Source organism: Chrysemys picta, chromosome 12, assembly GCF_011386835.1.
Source record: "Chrysemys picta bellii isolate R12L10 chromosome 12, ASM1138683v2, whole genome shotgun sequence".
NCBI lineage: Eukaryota > Metazoa > Chordata > Testudines > Emydidae > Chrysemys > Chrysemys picta.
Genome location: NC_088802.1, coordinates 9,107,242 through 9,126,116, shown reverse-complemented (window position 1 = coordinate 9,126,116; position 18,875 = coordinate 9,107,242). Strand labels below are relative to the sequence as shown.

At 51.0% G+C, this 18,875-nt stretch overlaps 2 protein-coding genes across 4 annotated transcripts in view; one reads left to right on the top strand and one right to left on the bottom strand.

Moving 5' to 3' along the window:
- Positions 1 to 7,287: 7,287 nt before the first annotated feature.
- The window catches only part of LOC101947088 (zinc finger protein 850-like), a 28,106-nt gene continuing 16,518 nt past the window's right edge, over positions 7,288 to 18,875 (bottom strand). The window contains exon 5 of the mRNA XM_065563880.1: positions 7,288 to 8,939. Within this exon, the coding sequence (XP_065419952.1) occupies positions 7,487 to 8,939 (1,453 nt within the window). The 3' untranslated portion in view covers positions 7,288 to 7,486. The remainder of the gene's footprint in view (positions 8,940 to 18,875) is intronic.
- The window catches only part of LOC122172568 (zinc finger protein 271-like), a 31,967-nt gene continuing 30,293 nt past the window's right edge, over positions 17,202 to 18,875 (top strand). Inside the window, exons 1-2 of one of the 3 annotated variants that reach the window (XM_065564438.1) lie at positions 17,202 to 17,442; positions 17,802 to 17,886. The gene's annotated coding sequence lies outside the window, so the exon portion shown is untranslated. Of the gene's footprint in view, positions 17,887 to 18,875 lie in introns of all 3 variants that reach the window. The other 2 variants (XM_065564439.1, XM_065564436.1) reach the window with 2 other exon arrangements.

Below are 18,875 nucleotides of genomic sequence, written 5' to 3'. Positions count from 1 at the left end.
AAGGCGTCCTCTTTATTCTGCTCTTCAATACAACTCTAAATAGATTGTCCTCTCGGGTTTAGTTTCTTTGATCTTTCTTTGGTTCTTTCTGGCCTTTTATTATTTTTTTTTGCAGTTAGGATCTGCCCTTCACCAGACACCAATTATCTTAATTCTGTTTCTCTTTGTTTACTTTTTTTTTTAACTAGAAAAGTTTTTCTGATCTTTAACATTGTTTTGTAAAGAAAAATCCTAATCTTTCTGTTCCTAGGGATTTATGGCCTAGGTAGGATTTCATTATAGTACTTTCCAGGTACTAAATACAAATGTGTTGACGGTAGACCAGGGGTTCTTGAACTTCATTGCACCACAACCCTTTTCTGACAACAAACATTTGTGACCCCCAAGAGAGGGGACTGAAGCCTGAGCCCACCTGAGCTCTGCTGCTGTGGGGGATGGGACAAAGTCCCAGGGCTTCAGCCCCAGGGTGCCTATAAACTGAACCTTGCTGCCTAGGGCTGAAACCCTCAGGCTTCTGCTTTGGCTTGGGGCAGTGGTTAGGGTTGCCAACCCACCAGGATTGGCCTGGAGTCTCCAGGAATTAAAGATTGTCATGTGATGAAATCTCCAGGAGTATATCCAACCAAAATTGGCAACCCTAGTGGTGGGGATTGGGCTTCGCCCCTGTGCCCCAGCAAGCCTAAGTCAGCTCTGATGACCCCCTTAAAATGGGGTCATGTCCCAAAGTTTAAGAACCACTGAGGTAGACAATCGGGGACTGTAGGTTCTGAGCTGTGGGATGGAGATTGGGGACCAAGAGCTGTTCCAGCTCTGTGGCTTGGTATGGCTGGTGCTTAGGAGTTTAGTACCTTATTCCTGTCTCCCATTTGTGCTTTGCAGAGGTTTCTGTTTGTAATAGAAGCATATAGTGCTGGAAGTCGCACTTTTGATTAAAATGGTCCGTGAGGGATCCTATCTAGATAGAATATAGAATTTTTTGTGTGGGAGAAAAATCTGAGTTTATGTTGCAGCCCAGGAGAACTGGGAGGAATTAACAGATCAGCATCTTAACAGTGAGAGTCTGGGGCACTCAAAGGTACAATACTCTTCAGTATGTGATTTGCTCTGTAGTAGTTGCTCCTTAAGAAAACAGTTTTGGCTGCTGTAGGAATCTTGTTTTGACTGCTGTGGATTCTCTAACAAGTGTCTCGGCTTGGGTGTCCTTGCAGCCCACAGATCTGCTAAACAGGAAGATGATAAAAGCAAGTCCCAAGAGGAACTTACCCCAGCAACCACTCCTGCACCCCAGCAATGGGAGGAGGTGTTTGCCTTGGAGGCTCCCTCTACCATCCAGCAGGACATGAACCAAGAGATGGGCATGTTGGCACTAGGTGAGCTGCACAAAAACTGGATTTGCGCTGTTTAAAGGGGTTCAGGTTAATGGAAGGAGGGAGAGGAAGTGCAGCTACTCCTGTCTGCTGAAAGCAAAGTGAGAACTCACTCTCTATCTGTAGTCCCTAGACTAGAGGCACTGATTATGACCCTATAATTATTTGCTAGTTGCTATACAAACAACAAAAAGATGGTTCCTGTCTCTAGGTGCTTTCAAATTAAGTAGAAGATACGATTGGTGGTGGGGCAAAAAGGAATGGAAAGAAGTGACGACCAGCTGAGAGGATTATGATCAGCGTGGGCCAGGATCTCTGGCCAAACTACTTTTTCCCATGATGCACTAGTCTTCCATCATAGGAGTCCCGTGCTGTAGTGCATAATGGGAAAATTAGCTTGGCTCATAAAGGAGAATGGGGGTATGAGGAAACTGAAGTTCAACTCCCGTGAGGCACTAGCAGCATTTCTAAATCCAAATAGTTTGGTTCTTGACTGTATTTGTCAACATTTTGAAGGAGGGAGGAGCCTATTTTCCAATGAGCTCTACAAAGCGTGTGTGTTTCTTTCGCTGAACAGTAACATATTGTACTAGATTTTCTTTGGCGAAGAGGAAACTTGTGTTCTATTCGATAGGATTGTTCTTCTTTTTTGTTTAGAAACTATTGTGAAAAACCAGGAGGCAATGAGGTCGCTGATGGCTGAGCTGGTGCAAAGCATGGGCGCTGTGGAGCAGAGGATCCGTAACATAGAGCAAGAGATGGGGCTGATCACTAGATTCACCCAAGAGCTAAATGAATTGGGTGAAGACAAGTGGACTTGAAGGCGCTCATGACTTGCCCCGGGTCAGGTACAAAACTAACTGCCCTGTTCCACATTTCACTGCAGCCCCCATGGCCGTTGATCTGGGGTATAATAGTTCTTTATGGACTCTTCAATCTGTGTGTGAGGGTTGAGATTTTGTGAAACATCTGGAGAAGTTGTTAACCATCCAACTCCCATTTAGTTCTTATGGGAGTGAGGCAGCTAAGATGTAACGATTTTGCAAAAGCACTTACCTTAACAGATTAATCGGTTCCTTTTTAAGCCACGTGCAGGTCTCAGAAATGCTGAAATCTCCATTCTCTGTATTGGTAGACTTAGAAGCCTCTAAGTTGTAGTGCTTCGGAGTCAGTCGCGTCTCCTTTTCCCTGGTTGCCAAGCTATTGATGGGTTCCCTAACAAAGCTTGTTGTCCCCAAAACAAAACCATTCCCTAACTGGGTAGATTATTCTTCCCCTCACATTGGCATCAACTGATCTGCTCTCTTGGAATGCTGCGTCTGTCTAAATATCCTGATGCGCAATGAAGAAACAATGGGCTGCATTAAAGGAACAAATATATTTATCGTCTCATGAACTTCTGCAGATTGTGGTTGTATTTATAATAAAGGAAACTTTTAGTCTCCTATTAAGAACAAATAACACTAGGGATTTGTGCACATTCCAGTTCTATCCACCACTTTCATATTTGCTTAAAGATCTCTACAGATGCATAACTGAAAAGACAGCACTGGCCGTTAATCTTTATTTGATTTGGGGCTCTGTTCAGTTCTTTAGCATTCAGGCGTGGAATGTAGATGCACCTGAAATGCTTATGGAGTTGGAATATTCAACTATTCTGGATTGGAAGGATGGATTATTTCTCTTTGTTTGACAATAAATCAGTTCCAGCAGCTTTGGCATAAACCAGTGTAACATTGAATTTCACTGCTACTACATGTTTTAGTCTGTATTTCCACTAATACCTACGCTGCTCCTGGTAACCTGAACTGTTTATAGCAGGTCAAATGCTACTTAAAATTCCTTGGCCAATAACTGATTTTTTGGGGAATTTGTAAAACCTGCTCGTCCATTGATATTAGGCCAGGGATAGAAGTAGGTGATGAATTTAGAACAATAAAATGTATGAGATAAATTGATTGCTTTATTAGTAAACCATATTTAATGAGGTCTAGTGGTACAGATCAGCTGGTGTAAATTTTCATGGCTTAATGTAGCTCTGATAGCCTATACTAGCTGAAGATCTGCCCCAGTGTCTTAAGAACACCTGTCTTTATTAAAAAAAAAAAAAAAAAAAAAAAAAAAGGCTTCTTTCAGAGAAGCCCCAGGTCTCTGGTTTCTCCAAGAGAAAGTTTGGGATGGGTGGGTCTGAGGGGAGGGAGGAGGAGGGTTGCCTGGCAGGAAAGTCTGCACTTTTCTATTTATCTGAATGTATTTATTCCCTTTCTGCTGTTCTGATGCTTTTGGACAGAAAGTGGTCTTTGTTTTACATTTGCATAACTGAATTGGACCATGATCATGTTCACTGCACCTTAGTAAACGTTCAGCTGATTAGGGGGGGAATTGAGTAATTTGTGATTTCTCTTGTGCTTCATAGCAAGCAAAGTAGATTCTTGGGGTGCAACAGCCCCTGCTGTCCTGCAATTCCTATAAACAGGAGGTAACCCCACTGCCACTGACCGGGGAGAGTTTGGATAGACGTAGTCGTGGCATCAGTTGGGGTATGTGACACTCAAGATTAGTTTGCTTGGGAAGCTATGGCACTATAATAAGGGCTGGTCTACACTTAGTCCGGACTTCGGACTAAGGTACGCAAATTCAGCTACGTTAATAACGTAGCTGAATTCGAAGTACCTTAGTCCGGACTTACCGCGGTCCAGACGCGGCCGGAAGTCTCCCCCCGTCGACGCCGCGTACTCCTCTCGGCGAGCTGGAGTACCGGCGTCGATTGTGAGCACTTCCGGGATCGATCCCAGAACATCGATGGCGTGCCTCCGGACCAGCCGGTAAGTGTAGACTAGCCCTAAGGTAAGGTGTGAATTTAAACCAGTATAGTTAAATTGGTATAAATCCCTGTGTGGACACTCTTATACCAGAATAAGTGTCCACACTGGCAGTTGCACCAATTTAACGATACCAATGTAACTTCCTGTCCAGACAAACCCTAAGGCAAAAAGTCCAGCTAAACATAACTACTGAAAATTGCTTTTTTTTAAGTTCTGTAGTCTAAGCACTGAGCCCTGGTGCATAATTTTTTGTGTAGCCAGTGAAGAGTTAAGAACCTTCATGAAAACAGAATTGTCCAGTAGATATGATTCAGGACTGGCAGAGCCAGGTCTTCCAGTGACTTGCTGCATAACCATGGACAAGTCACCCCCGTTCTGTGATATGGGAATAGGGACACTGGAATGAAAGCTCCTGGCTGTAATTCACAGGCAATGTATGCTGACCCCTAACCTAAAGGATGAGATGGGACTCTTGCTAAGTTTTGGCCTGAATTACTTCCTGTGACAATGAGTTCCACAGTTTTTCACATATGATTAGAAGTATTTCCTTTGCTCAGTTTTGGATTTCCTACATTTTAATTTTACTGAGGGCATTAATATTTAGTGCACAGTAAGGGGGGGGGGTGAATCTACCCCATGCTAACCTGCCATGGACTGTGTCCATGTGGACCCTGCTGATGTGCATTAGTAGTTAATGGGCTTTGATTAGTCCTGTTTCAAAGAGGACTAGTTGAAAACACATTAACAAACTTAATGCACATCAGCAAGGTCTACATGGAGAGAGTTCCTAGCAGGTTAGTGTGGGGTGCATTCATACACACCCCTGACTGTGAATTAACTGGTTCATGTAGACCAGCCCTGACATCTAGTCTACTCTACAGACCTATATCAGTACAACGACATTGCTCAGGGGTATGAAAAATCCATGCTGAGTAACATAGTTATACTGACCTAACCCCGTGTATAGACAGTGCTATTATCGATGGAAGAGCGTCTCCCATTCACATAGCTACCACCTCTTAGGGAGGTGAGTTAACTATATCAACAGGAGCCCTCTCTCCTATTGGCGTCGGAGCAGCTTCACTGAACGCTACAGCTGCATGCGTGCAATGTTTTAAATGTAGACCTGCCCTCAGTGTCCCCTTGCTCACCTGCTCTCTCCCTTCTCCATTTTAGTCATATTTCTATAGATTCTTATCATGTTCCCTCTTATTCTTTGCCTCTAAGGCCTGGTCCACACTAACCCCCCACTTCGAACTAAGATACGCAACTTCAGCTACGTGAATAACGTAGCTGAAGTTGAAGTACCTTAGTTCGAACTTACCATGGGTCCAGACGCGGCAGGCAGGCTCCCCCGTCAACTCCGCGTACTCCTCTTGCAGAGCAGGAGTACCGGCATCGACGGCGAGCACTTCTGCGATCGATTTATCGTGTCTAGACAAGACATGATAAATCGATACCAGAAGATCGATTGCTTACCGCCAGACCCGGAGGTAAGTATAGACCTACCCGAAGATTTTGTCTACATGTGAAAGTTACTCTGGCATAAGGTCAGTGGATTTTAAAATGTAATAGCTGTTCCCGAATAGCTCTGTGTGGACACTTATTCCAGAAGACGAGTACCTTTTTTGGGTTTAGTTTAATCTACTTCCAACATGGATTAAGCTAATTCAAATCCCCCTTGAAAGTGGATTAAACTAAACCAGAACAAGGTGCTCTTATTCCAGATTCAGCATGTCCACACACGAAGTAATTCAAGCATAGCTGTTCTGGAATAACTCCAGCTGTAGAAAAGCCATACACTGAGCCATCCCAATCTTCAATCTCTGTCAAATTCTGGCTTTCAATTCTATCCTATTCAGGTTCTTGTATCATAAATGTAGGAGTAGAGTGCCTTCCACTTCATTTCACTTGTCCTTTCCCCCAGCAAAAGATTCTGGACAGGTGGAAACCCCAGTTCTGTATTTCTACTGCTGAGGCCAATCACAAATTAATCATGCTACACTCTATTAGCCAGCCCCACCCCTTCACCATTTCGCCCCCCGCCCCCCATGCAGCAAAGTGACAGGTCAAACTAGAGGGCCAGACTTCTGCGGGTACTTCTCCACAGCAGCTTAACACCCATGGCTGGCCTGTGCCAGCTGGTTTGGACTGCGGGGCTGTTTCATTGCTGTGTAGACTTCTGGGCCCAGGATGGAGCCTGGGCTCTAGGACCCTGATGAGTGGGAGGGTCCCAGAGCTCACACTCCAGCCTGAGCCCAGGAGGCTACACAGCAGTGAACCAGTCCCATGAGCCTGAGTTGGGTGTTTAGCGGCTGTGTAGACGTGCCCTGAGAAGACCTGGGATGGGGGAAGAGCTAGGGCTAGCTGGGGGTGATGGTGGGTGGGATTAGTAAAGCAGGTGAGTCCCTCACCCCAAGAAATGGCTCCTGCTAAGGGAGGGAGCCTAGGGCACCTTCAGTTTTAAGGTTGCCTGAAGGGAGAATGAGACCTGGAGCATTGATTAAGCATCCAATTTCTGCAGTGGGGAGGCAGTGCTGGGGATGGAATTGGACCTAATTTCTTACCCACCTCTCTGATACCAATGTGGGCAGCCCAGGGAATGAATCTTGCCTAGGGAGGAGAGGGATCTTGAGTCCCAGAAGAGGGAACAACCAAGGTTGCAGGTGTTTTCTCTTCCTCATCCTATGCTCAGCTTTCAGCAAGGTCTCAGCGGCCAGACCAGAGTCACGAATCAGCTAGAGGTGGTCTGCTCCCAGTGGGAGGAGCTGAATGTCACCGATATTACTCCCCTCAGTCAGGGTTATCCCCGCATGGATTCTCTGAAGTGGAATAAGCTGACCTGAGTGCAAAATTGTGTTGGAAACTTCTTTCCTGTGTGGGGAAAAATGCAGCTCCACTAACTTCAAAATGTTTTGCACATGTTTGTTTCATTGAATTGTTTCAGCTGCTCCCTTCAAAAAAAAAAAATCTGAAAGCCAGAATATTCAACCTTTTCAAATCAATTATTTTTGGGTTTGAAATGTTTCAGTTTAATTTTAAGAGATGGTAAAGCCACTCAAAATCCTAATGAAATGTTTCATGTAGCACAAGAGTTCAACTTGAAATGAGTTTTATTTTCAACTTTTCCATCCCCCCCCCCCCCTACAAATGTTGGAACACTTCTTGGGATCAACTCAACATGATTTTTTTTCTTTTTGAATTCCCACCTCCCTGAAAAAGCCCTTACCTGCCCCATTCTAGTAATAAGCGCTGAGTTCCAAGCAAAGCTCTTCCAGTAACTGCGGGGTGGCGTTAACAAGGTTTCTTTTGCAGGTGGATTCTCTGATGTTTAATGAGGGCAGAGCTGTCCCCAAAGCTTCTCCCGCAGTCAGGGCAGTGATAGGGTCGTTCTCCCGAGTGGGTTCTCCAGTGCTGAGCCAGGTGTGAGTTCTGATTGAAGCTTTTCCCACACTCGGGGCATTTATAGGGTCGCTCTCCTGTATGAGTCCGGCAATGGGTGGTCAGGGACGAACGGGCCGTGAAGCCCTTCCCGCAGTCAGCACACTTGTAGGGTCTCTCCCCAGTATGAACCCGGCAGTGCTGGGCCAGATGGGACCTCACAGCAAATCCTTTCCCACACTCGGCGCATTTGTAGGGTCGCTCACCCGTGTGAGTCCGGCTGTGCTGTGAGAGGTGGGCGCTGCGGGCAAATCCTTTCCCACACTCGGGGCATTTGTAGGGTTTCTGGCCCCTGTGGGTGCCCTGATGCTCCAGGAGGTTGGAGCTGACGTTGAAGCTCTTCCCGCAGTCAGGGCATTTGTAGGGTCGCTCCCCTTTGTGCAGCCGCTGGTGGGCAATCAGGGCTGAGCTCTCATTGAAGCTCCTCTCGCACTCGGTGCATTTGTAGGGCTTCTGCCCTGTGTGGATCCTCCGATGTTTAATGAGGTTGGAGCTGACATTAAAGCTCTTCCCGCAATCAGTGCATTTATAGGGTCTCTCGCCTGAGTGGATCCGCTGATGCACCACCAGGACTGAGCTGACCCGGAAGCTCTTCCCGCATTCGGGACATTTGTAGGGGCGCTCGCCCGTGTGGCTCCTCTGATGCGCCACCAGGCGGGAGCTGACCCCAAAGCCCTTCCCACAGTCGGCGCAGCGATAGGGTTCCTCTCCCGAGTGTGTCCCCCGATGCTGGGTCAGGTGAGCCAGTTGCGTGAAGCCTCTCCCACAGTCCGGGCATATGTAGGGACGCTCCCCGGTGTGGATCCTCAGGTGGGCACTAAGGGTCGAGCTGCGGTTGAAGCTTTTCCCACAGTCAGGGCACTGGTGGCATTTCTCTCCCTTGTGGGTGCTCCACTGGGCATCAGGTTGGGCACTCTCCGTGAATCCTTCCCTGGACCCATCACCTTCCCCTTCTCTCTGCTGCACCCAGAGTTGCCTTACGTCTCCTCCTTGGGGAAAAGATTTATCCTCTCTCCCCCCTGGAAGATTTCCTTCCTCCTCTTTCTCCCACCCACCCTGACTCTCACTGGCTTCTCTTGGGCAAATGTGCCCCTCTGCTTTCTCGGCTTCTGCGGACTCAGGGCTTCCCCACGGTAGATTTGCCTTCTCATTCGCACTTGTTGCCATCCCTGGTTTATGGAGAAAATCCACACATAAGACGTTCCCCCCCCCCCAACCAGGGGAGGAAGAGGGTGAAAAAAAAACAATTCCTATGTGGAATTCTCTGCCCTGTGCTATGCAGGTCAGGTTAGATGATCCCTTCTGGCTTTAGAATCTATTATACCAAGATAATGTACTGGGGAACCTGGACAAAACCATCCCCCAGTCCTTCACCAGAGGGGACCCATCCTGCTTTGCTTCCCTTCCTATCTCAATAGGCAGAGCGAGGGTTGGTAGCTGCTTTCAGGCAGAAAGGGTAAAAAGCCCCAGGCAACATTTGCCCTGAAACTAGGACAGGTGTTTGCAACACCTCTCAGGGATGGTCTAGATAATACTTAGTCCTGCTGTGAGTGCAGGGGATTGGACTAGATGACCTCTCGAGGTCCCTTCCAGTTCGGTGATGAGCTACCTGAGAAGGGCAGACCTGGAAAAGCTCACAAGGGCTCAATGCGAATCCCAGCGCTGGGCTTCTCTCCCAGATGGTCTCTGAGCTGGTTTAACTGGTTCTTCACCTGGGCTGGTGCCTCCCCTGGAGATCCAGTGCCCACAGCTCTTCCCCTGACGCCATGCAGGTCAGGTTTAAGGATGGGGAATCCTGCTCAGGGGAGAGAGAACAGGCGAGATCAGGGTTGGTTACAGATTCCTGGAGTCCCTGTTACACAGGTGCTGGGATTTTAAACCTTGCCCCTATGTTTGCCAGAGAGGATATGTAACATGAAGCAAATAGGAAACACCCATGGAGATGCCCTTTCGCAAAGCCCAGCATGTGGAAGCTGATGTGCAATGGTCCACGTAAGGGATTCAGCGATCTCCACACACAGTCGGGAGTTAGTGATTCAGCCCAGCACAAGGATTAAATCTCTTGGCCATTTCTAACCCCCCTGAGACTGACCAGAGAGCCCTAGAAGCCTGGCCTACTGCTCTCCCTGGGTGTGTCCTCAGAACAAAGCAGGAGATGTGTTCTTAACTCAGGTTAAAACAGCAGTGCAAACACAGCAACTCGGCTTTTGACTGTGGTTAGCAGTTCAAGTTGCACCCCAGGCTTTAGGAACAGGATGTTCTCCGTTGCTGTTACCCATAGGAATGGTAAACAAGCTATGTTTGATTAGGGTCATGCTGGAAAACTGGTTTCCCTTTTGTGTTCTCGAAGTCTAGAACAACATATAGCTACCCAGTTAACCCAAAAGTATCACAGACAGAGAGAGGTGGTTGGGTTCTAACTGAATTTTCAAGGTCATGTGAAATTAGGAGTGAATCTAAATTAAGAACACAACTCTTTTGCATTGGAGACATTGCCTCAGATTATTAAAAAGGATTTGCCCCCCACCCCCAACACTCAAATGCCACGATTTGCTTCTCCCTTTGCTCTCTCTTCACGCCAACTTCAATGGAACCACTCCAAGGCCTGGGCTACACTTAAGAGTTAGCTTGGTGTAGCTATGCCGGTCAGGGGTGGAAAAAAAAACCCATGCCAACCTAAGGCCCTGTGTAGACACAGCTGTCATTGGAAGAATGCATCGGGTGGGGGGTTCCTACACTGACAGAAAACCCCCTTCCGTTGTTACAAGCTGCGTCTACGCTACAGGGTTATGCCTGTGTAGCTACGACGACGTAGTCTAGACATGTCTCCAATTTACATCAGTGCAGTTGAGATCAGAATCAGGCCCCTACTGCTACACAGGCCCAACCTGTGTAAAGGACTTGTCTATATTAGTTAGTTAATTGATTGCTAATTAGCACAACATTATTAACATGGTTGTAATGGCTGTTCCTTATGGGCACTTCCCAGGATATAAACTTGACATGGTTTAGGCTGCTGGTGTGCTGAGAACACCACCTATCATGCTGACCGCTTTTGCCTCATTGTTTCCTTGTGTTCGTCTGTCTTATACGTAGGCTTAGTCTACACTGGAAGAAGTATACCAGCTAATTCTTCCAGGATAAGCATGTCCACACAGGAAGCTATTCTGGGGTATCTATTCTGGTCAAATTCCTCATGTAAACAAACCCTTAATCACAGCCTGCTGACCTGATACTGATCACATCTTGTCCCTGTCTGCACTGACTACAAAAGGGTTCAGAGTAGCAGCCGTGTTAGTCTGTATCCGCAAAAAGAAGAACAGGAGGACTTGTGGCACCTTAGAGACTAACAAATTTATTAGAGCATAAGCTTTCGTGGACTACAGCCCACTTCTTCGGTGGGCTGTAGTCCACGAAAGCTTATGCTCTAATAAATTTGTTAGTCTCTAAGGTGCCACAAGTCCTCCTGTTCTTTTTACTGACTACAAAGTAGTCCAAGATCATGTTCTAACCGTGCCCTAAGACAAGCTCAGGGGAGCTTGGGGCAGGTGCATTCCTAGTACAAGTCGCCACCTGGCCATGTATCAATCTCCCCTCTTTTCTGTCAGTGGCGACGCAGAATTGATCCCTGCATCTGAGGAAAAGTTTGGAGAAATCAGGTTGAAAAATCAGGGGCTGCACAAAAGTTATAGTGATTTGATTCCACTCCTCTGCAACTTCCCTTCTTCCCCCAGCATTCGGAGTGACTCTTAGCTATTAATAGTGTCCCATGAGCCTAGTATATAAGCACTTCACAACTGTTAATGCATTGTCAGGACTTAAATTCAGCTGGAGCTGACTGGAACAGAGCTCTGGTAATTATTTTCAAACCCGTGGGAGTCCCAGTACCTTCCATGGAGCCGAAGCCCTGGGGCTCTGGGAAATACTCAGGGAGAATTTAAGCCCTGTGTATTTATCATTGCTACACCCCTGGGAGGTGGGCAAGATTTGTAAAGGAATTTACCATCTAATTCCCAAGGTCACATGCAGCCTATGACGGAGCAGGGAACTGAGCCCCAAACTGGTGCTGTAACCACTGGGCCACCCTTCCTCTTGTGTCCTAATTCTCCTCCTCTCTCTGCTCCCCCTAATCTCAGGAACCGCTGGATCAAATGTCCCCAAATTCGCACCGCTAACCCTACCCTCAGCCCTCATGATGCACAGCAATTTTCAAGACAGCCTGAGTACCCATGTGGATTTTAGAGCTCTTTGAAAAATCATCTCTTTGACAAAACCATCTAGCCACATGGTTAGATGGTACAGCCACAACTCTCTGCCTGTACCTGTGACCCGGCCTGCTCCACGGCCGCCGTTCATCTGTCTCCTGCCTGCCTTCCTCTCCGATTGCAAACTCACTGGGGCAACAATTTGCGCCACACAACATCGGAGGGGCCCGTACGCCAGGCACTGTACAAACTCTGGCCCTGATCCTGGAAAGACTCGTGTAAATAAACTCAGCAGATTTCCATAGATTTCAATGCACACACCTCGCCTGAGTTAACAGATGCTGGGGCTAGAGTCTTCGCGGGAGTAGGGTTGGAGTTTGTGCAGTGCCTCCCACAACAGAACCTTATTTACCGTAGCACAAATAATTCAAACAGTGGCTTACCATCTCCCTCGCCACTGGGCATTAGGAGGAGAGAAAAAAAGGACACATTTTCTCATTGATGCTTTATGCATCTGTGCAGGTAGGGTAACCAGATGTCCCGATTTTATAGGGACAGTCCCAATTTGGGGGGTTTTCTCTTATACAGGCATCTATTACCCACACATTCCCGTCCCAATTCTTCACACTTGCTCGCTGGTCACCTGATGTGCAGTGCTTAGACACCGAGGAGATAATCACTCAAGAGCAGTGGGTCTCAACCTGTGGGCTGCTGGCAGCCAATCAGCACACAGCTTTGGCCCATGTGCCATCCTCAGGGCCATACAGGTAGTATATATATTGTGTGGATGGGGCCCACTTAACGTAACATACAGACAGCTGCATATGCAGCCCACAATGGTAAACAGGTTGAGATCCACTGCTCTAGAGGGATGGTACATTGATAAATTAGTGGACTAGAATCTATGGAAAATAATTAGAGCGATGGATCTGGCATCATGGATCAATAAGGATTTAGAGAAAGAGAAAGAACCAAGTGAGAACCTCTCTCCCCATTTATGGCTCTGCTCTGGTCTCTCCTCCCCCTTGGCCTGAGAGGCTAATTTGTAATGAAAGAGGTGTCGGGGCTCAAGCAATTTTTTTACATGCATAACTGCCGTGGCAAGCCCAGAGGTGCCGTGGCTCTGAACTGCCAGGCCCAGAAGTGCCGTGTCATGGCCGTGTCAGGGCTCTGAACTGCCAGGCCCAGAGGTGCCGGGGCTCTGAACTGCCAGGCCCAGAGGTGCCGGGGCTCTGAACTGCCAGGCCCGGAGGTGCCGTGTCAGGGCTCTGAACTGCCAGGACTGGAAGTGTCGGGGTTCTGAACTGCCAGGCCCAGAGGTGCCAGGGCTCAGCCCTGGCACAAATTAAGCACCGGCTGACCCATTCCTATGGCTCTTCGCTTGCGGGACCGGGAATGTCTGTCAGTGACGGCCGCAGCTCTGGGACTGGCAGAGACATGGAAAGCAGAGATTGGGGGTGGGGGGTGAGATGGGGAGTCACTTTCCTGCCCGGCCCTTTCCCCCAGGTCTCCCCATCACCTGCAGGCGCCGGCTCAGGAGCTGGTGTTGGCAGAGTCCAGGGAGCCCCAGGGGGCTGGTTCCAGCCACCGGAGAAAGTCCCCACCTGGGGTGGGCACAGAGGGGGCTTGGATGAAGGTCTCCCCCTGGTCCACACCCCACTGAGGGGGCAGCAGCTACTCAGCCGCAGCTGCATCCGTCTCAGCCAGGAAACTTGTGCTGAACCGAGGAGAAAGAGAGACAAGGAGCGAGGGAGCCGCCTCCCTTTAGCACAGCCAGAGCCCTCTGGTGGGGACAGCTTTGGAGCTGCAGACCAAAAAAACCTAATGCTGTGGAAGTAGGGACTGTATTGAAGCCACCTCTGAATGACACGGCCATTATGAGCCAACAGGTGATGCTTTTTCTATGAGGGGCACAGGCATCGCCAGATGGGCTCAGCCTTGAGGTCCTAGTTCAGTCTCTGCTAGTGGCCGGTCCCAGATGGGTCAGAGGAAGGGCTCAGAAACCTGCAGTAGCAGATGTGAGGTAATACCAAGAATAAACTGCTCTTTTCCATTGCCTGTCAGCTCGGTCTCTAATAGAGGCCCTGTCCCAGCCATCTTGACACTTTTGGGGGGGGCAAAACTTGGCACTTGTCATCAGTTGACAAGAACGAACGGGACAAATGCACAGTTTGGCCAAAAAAATGGGGTGCAAGCCCTAGCGGGGTGCGGAGGAACATGGCGGGGGGGCGGCCAAGCAGCAGCACCACCCCCATGTGGCAGGGAGGGTTAAGGAGACCAGCTTGGGATGGGATGGCCCCACGTGCCGGCGGGCGACAGGGGGTCTCAGGCTGGCCCTGCACGTGGGGAGAGGGGGCCTCGGGCCAGCCCCACGTGCAGGGGTTGACAGGGGTGCTCAGACCAGCCCCGCACACAGGGGGGAGAGGGTCCTCGGACAGACCCCAGGGGGTGTCCAGTTTTCCCTTTGGGAAAATATGGTCACCCTATTTCTTAGCCAGAACCATCCTAACACTGGCTACTCCTGATCTCTGTATCCGTATCCGTGACAGGCAGACCAGGGAGCCCACGGGAACGCCGCTGCTTAGCTTGACAGGCTGTGGTCTCTGCACACCTGCAGCCTCATTGCTGTCAAGCATTTCGCAGGTCCCAGGGCACATGAGAGGCTTAAGGAGGGTTTTGCAGGAGGCTGCGGCGGTGGCTCCATGGGTGTTAACAGGGTGAACGCACTAACCCAGGAGATGGTTTGCGAATGGAACAGGTGGGTGACGGCGCCTGCATCATATGGGCCTCCCCGGAGTCAGGAGTTGCAGCAATCTGAGAGTTTGCACCTGCAGGCTGGCTCCGGGGCAGGGGCTGGGACCACATCTGTGTTGAAAGGAAGCCAACTTTCAACCCGGGGGCACGGAGCTGTTAATGCTCATGGACGGATCCCTTCTGGGTCGTGGGTCTGTCCCGGGGAGGGGATGGGGTGAGCAGATAGCAAGTGTGAAAAATGGGGACGGGGTGGGGTAATAGGCACCTGTAGAAGACAAAGCCCCAAATATTGGGCCCATGGGCGTGCGCATGGGAAGTGCTGGGTGTGCACAGGCACACCCAGGGCCACCCGGGGGGGGGGCAAGTGGGGCAATTTGCCCCAGGCCGCACGGGGCCCCCACGAGAATATAGAATTCTATAGTATTGCAACATTTTTTTTATGGAAGGGGCCCCTGAAATTGCTTTGCCCCAGGCCCGCTGAATCCTCTGGGCAGCCCTGGGCACACCCTAACGCAGGGGTGGGCAAATGGCTCCACTCTCCCTGCAGCAGCAAGCCGCCGGCCCCTGGCTGCCCCCCCCCTCCCCCTGCGGGTCTCCCTCCCACACCCCTGAGTGTCCCAGCCTGAAAGAAAGCAGTGTGAGGCCTCTCCAGTGCCTGCCTGTGCTACTGGTGTAGCACATTCCTGCTCAACTGCTGTCTGCTGCCCCAGGGTCCTAGTGCCCCCCCATTCCCAATGGCAGGACAGGCTGCCCTTACCCTGCCCTTCCGCCTTAGCCCTGAGCCTCTCCAACGCCCCAAACCCCTCAACCCCAGCCCCAGCCCTCATGCACCCTAATCCTCTGTCCCAGCCCTGAGCCCCCTTCTGCATCATGAACCCCTCATCCTCAGACCCACAGCCCTCACCCTGCACCCCCCAAACTCCCTCCCAGAGCATGCACCCCCTCCCCCTTCCCACCCACCCCCTCTTGCCCCCCAAACTCCCTCCCAGAGCCTGCACCCTCTCCCTCTGCACCCCTCCCACTTTCAAACTCCCTCCCAGAGCCTGCACCCCTCACCCCCTCCTACGCCTCCACCCCTAGCCCAGAACCTGCACCCAAACTCCGTCCCAGAGCCTGCACCCCTCACCCCCTCCTGCACACCGATCCCCTGCCCCAGCCCAGAGCCTGCACCCAGCACCCAAACTCCATCCCAGAGCCTGCACCTCAGACCCCCTCCCCCACCCAAACTCCCTCCCAGAGCCTGCACCCCTCACCCCCTCCTACGCCTCCACCCCTAGCCCAGAACCTGCACCCAAACTCCGTCCCAGAGCCTGCACCCCTCACCCCCTCCTGCACACCGATCCCCTGCCCCAGCCCGGAGCCTGCACCCAGCACCCAAACTCCATCCCAGAGCCTGCACCTCAGACCCCCTCCCCCACCCAAACTCCCTCCCAGAGCCTGCACCCCTCACCCCCTCCTACGCCTCCACCCCTAGCCCAGAACCTGCACCCAAACTCCGTCCCAGAGCCTGCACCCCTCACCCCCTCCTGCACACCGATCCCCTGCCCCAGCCCGGAGCCTGCACCCAAACTCCATCCCAGAGCCTGCACCTCAGACCCCCTCCCCCACCCAAACTCCATCCCAGAGCCTTAGGCAGGTGGGGGGCGGATACTAAGGGGCGGCACTCCGGCCGCTATTGGGGTGGCATGTCTGGGTCTTCAGTGGCAATTCGGTAGCAAGTCCCTCTCGGAGCAAAGGACCTGCTGCCGAATTGCCACTGAAGAGTGGAGCGGCGCAATTGCGCCACCGTGGCTTTTTTTTTTTTTTTGCCGCTTGGGGCGGCAGAAAACCTGGAGCCGGCCCTGGTTGGATAAGGGGTGGGTGCAGTCAGGGGACAGGGAGCAGGGTGGGTTGGATAGGGGGTGGGATCCCGGGGGGGTGGTTAGGGGTGGGCGGTCTCTGGAGGGGGCAGTCAGGGAGCAGGGGGGGGTTGATGGGGCATGGGAGTCCCGGGGTCTGTCGGGGTGGGGGATGGATAGGGGTCAGGGCGGGCAGGGAGCAAGAGGGTCCTGGGGGGGGTGTCTCTGGATGAGGTGGTCAGGGGACAAGGAGCTGTGGGGGGTTGGATGAGTCAGGAGTTCTGGGGGGGGCTGTCAGGAGGCAGGGGTGTGGAGATGGGTTGGGGCAGGCAGGGAGCGCGGGGGGGTTGTATGGGTTGGGAGTTCTGGGGGTCCTGTCAGGGGGCGGGGAGTGGTTGGATAGCCGTGGAAGTCCCGGGGGCCTGTCTGGGGGCAGGGATGTGGATAAGGGTCGGGGCAGTCAGGGGACAGGTAGTGGGTAGGATCCTAGGGGGCAGTCAGGGGACAAGGAACAGGGAGGCTTAGATAGAGGGTGGGGTTCTGGGGGGCAGGGGTCCCAGGAGGTGGTTGTCAGGGGACAAGGAACAGGGGGGGTTGGGGGCTCTGAGGGGGGCAGTCAGGGGGTGGGAATAGGAGGGAATGGATGGAGGCGGGGCTAGGGCAGGACTCCCTGGGTGCACACCCTAATGAAATGTGGTGCGCACGCCTATGATTGGGACTTTCCCTATAAAACCAGGACATCTGGTCACCCCTAGGAGGAGCCAGGGAAGAGGGTTTCCAGATCTGCCCCCACTAGAGGGCTCTGGGTTACAGCTCAAAGCAAGGCTGGGCTACTTCCTCTCTCTCTCCCTTGGCCACGAGTTTCCTGCTGTGATCTGATCAAGAGATGACTGAACTTCCTGGGTTGGACAGGGCTGGTACAGCTAGGGAGAGGCTGAAGGAGCGCTACCTCTGGGCCCAGCCGAGAGTGGGGAACTGGCCTCCTAGGGCAGCCCTGGAACAACTCCTGCAGGTGAGGGGGAGACCCGGGGGGAAGGGCTGGGGCCAGGCAGGAAAGTGACTCTGCACCAACAGCCCCATCTCTGCTCCCCCCTCTGCAAGTCCCAGAGCTGCTGCCCTCCCTGACCCACTCTGGGTCTTGGCTACAGGAGAGCAAACGCCCCATGGGCATAAGCCAGGGATCATATCTCCCAGCCAGAGGGGAAAGGGAGAGAGAGCGGACCGGGCAGCAGAAGTAATAAGTGGAGAGCGTGGTTCCCAGCTGCCCGGCCCGCCCAGATCTGCTCCCTGCGTCATCCCTGGCCTGATTGGCTTTCCTGGGGACAAGGTGTCGGTGCAGAGAGAGGACAAACCACTTCTGCCTCTCATTAGTCACAGACGGGTCTCAGGGAAAGGAATTCCTCCACAGCCACTCCTTGGAATCTGCCTTAGCTGGAGTGCACAGCGGCACCGACAGGTAGGGTTGGGCTGAAATTGTGAAGCCAATTGTCCAGTTGCTTACAACAGTGGCTCTCAACCGGGGTACGTGCCTCCCCTGCCGTGGGGGTACTCAGATCTTCCAGGGGGGACATCAACTCCTCTAGAGATTTGCCTAGTTTTACAACAGGCTACATCAAAAGCACTAGCAAAGTCAGTGCAAACTAAAATTGCCGACAGACAATGTACTTGTTTATCCTGCTCTATAGACTATACACTGAAATGTAAGAACAATATTTATATTCCAATCAATTCATTTTATAATGACATGGTAGAAATGAGAAAGCATTGTTTTCAGTACTAGCATGCTGACACATTTGTATTTTTATGTCTGATTTTGTAAGCAAGTCATTTTTCAGTGAGGTGAAACTTAGGGTGCACAAGGCAAATCAGACTCCTGAAAGGGGGACAGTCGTCTGGAAAGGTTGAGAGCCACTGTTTTACGCCACACTCAGTGCTACTGCTTAGGTTCATGTTTCGGGCTGAAAGTCTCTGCCCAGGGGGTGAATTTAGTTTGGCAAAGTTTGAGGATAAAACCTCTGAGCCTTTTCCTGAGAAGCGGCCGGGGTGGCGGGTCAAGTTATAACCTGTGTCAGTTTTTCAACACTTCCGTCACCTTGGGACAAAAAATTTTACGGTTGGCAGGAAGAGAATTACCAAGTCAGACACCTTCTCTTTGTAGGCTCATAAACACCTGTTCTGCTGTAGCTTTGCTGTCAGAACTGAATAAAAGATTGTTGGGCAGACACACTGAAATTTTTTCCCCCTTTGATCAGAATTGTTTCCTTACTTAGGGGTCAGTTCCGTAAACACTCACATACAGACTGATTCTAAGCGTGTCAAGGGTCCCACATGCAGGCGAAACCTCTTGGCCTTTGTTTTGAGCAGGGGCCGTGGAGATGGAGAGAATCACGTTTTGCCATTTAAAAAGAGTTTGACCAATTCCAGCACCTTTGGGGCTGGAAATTT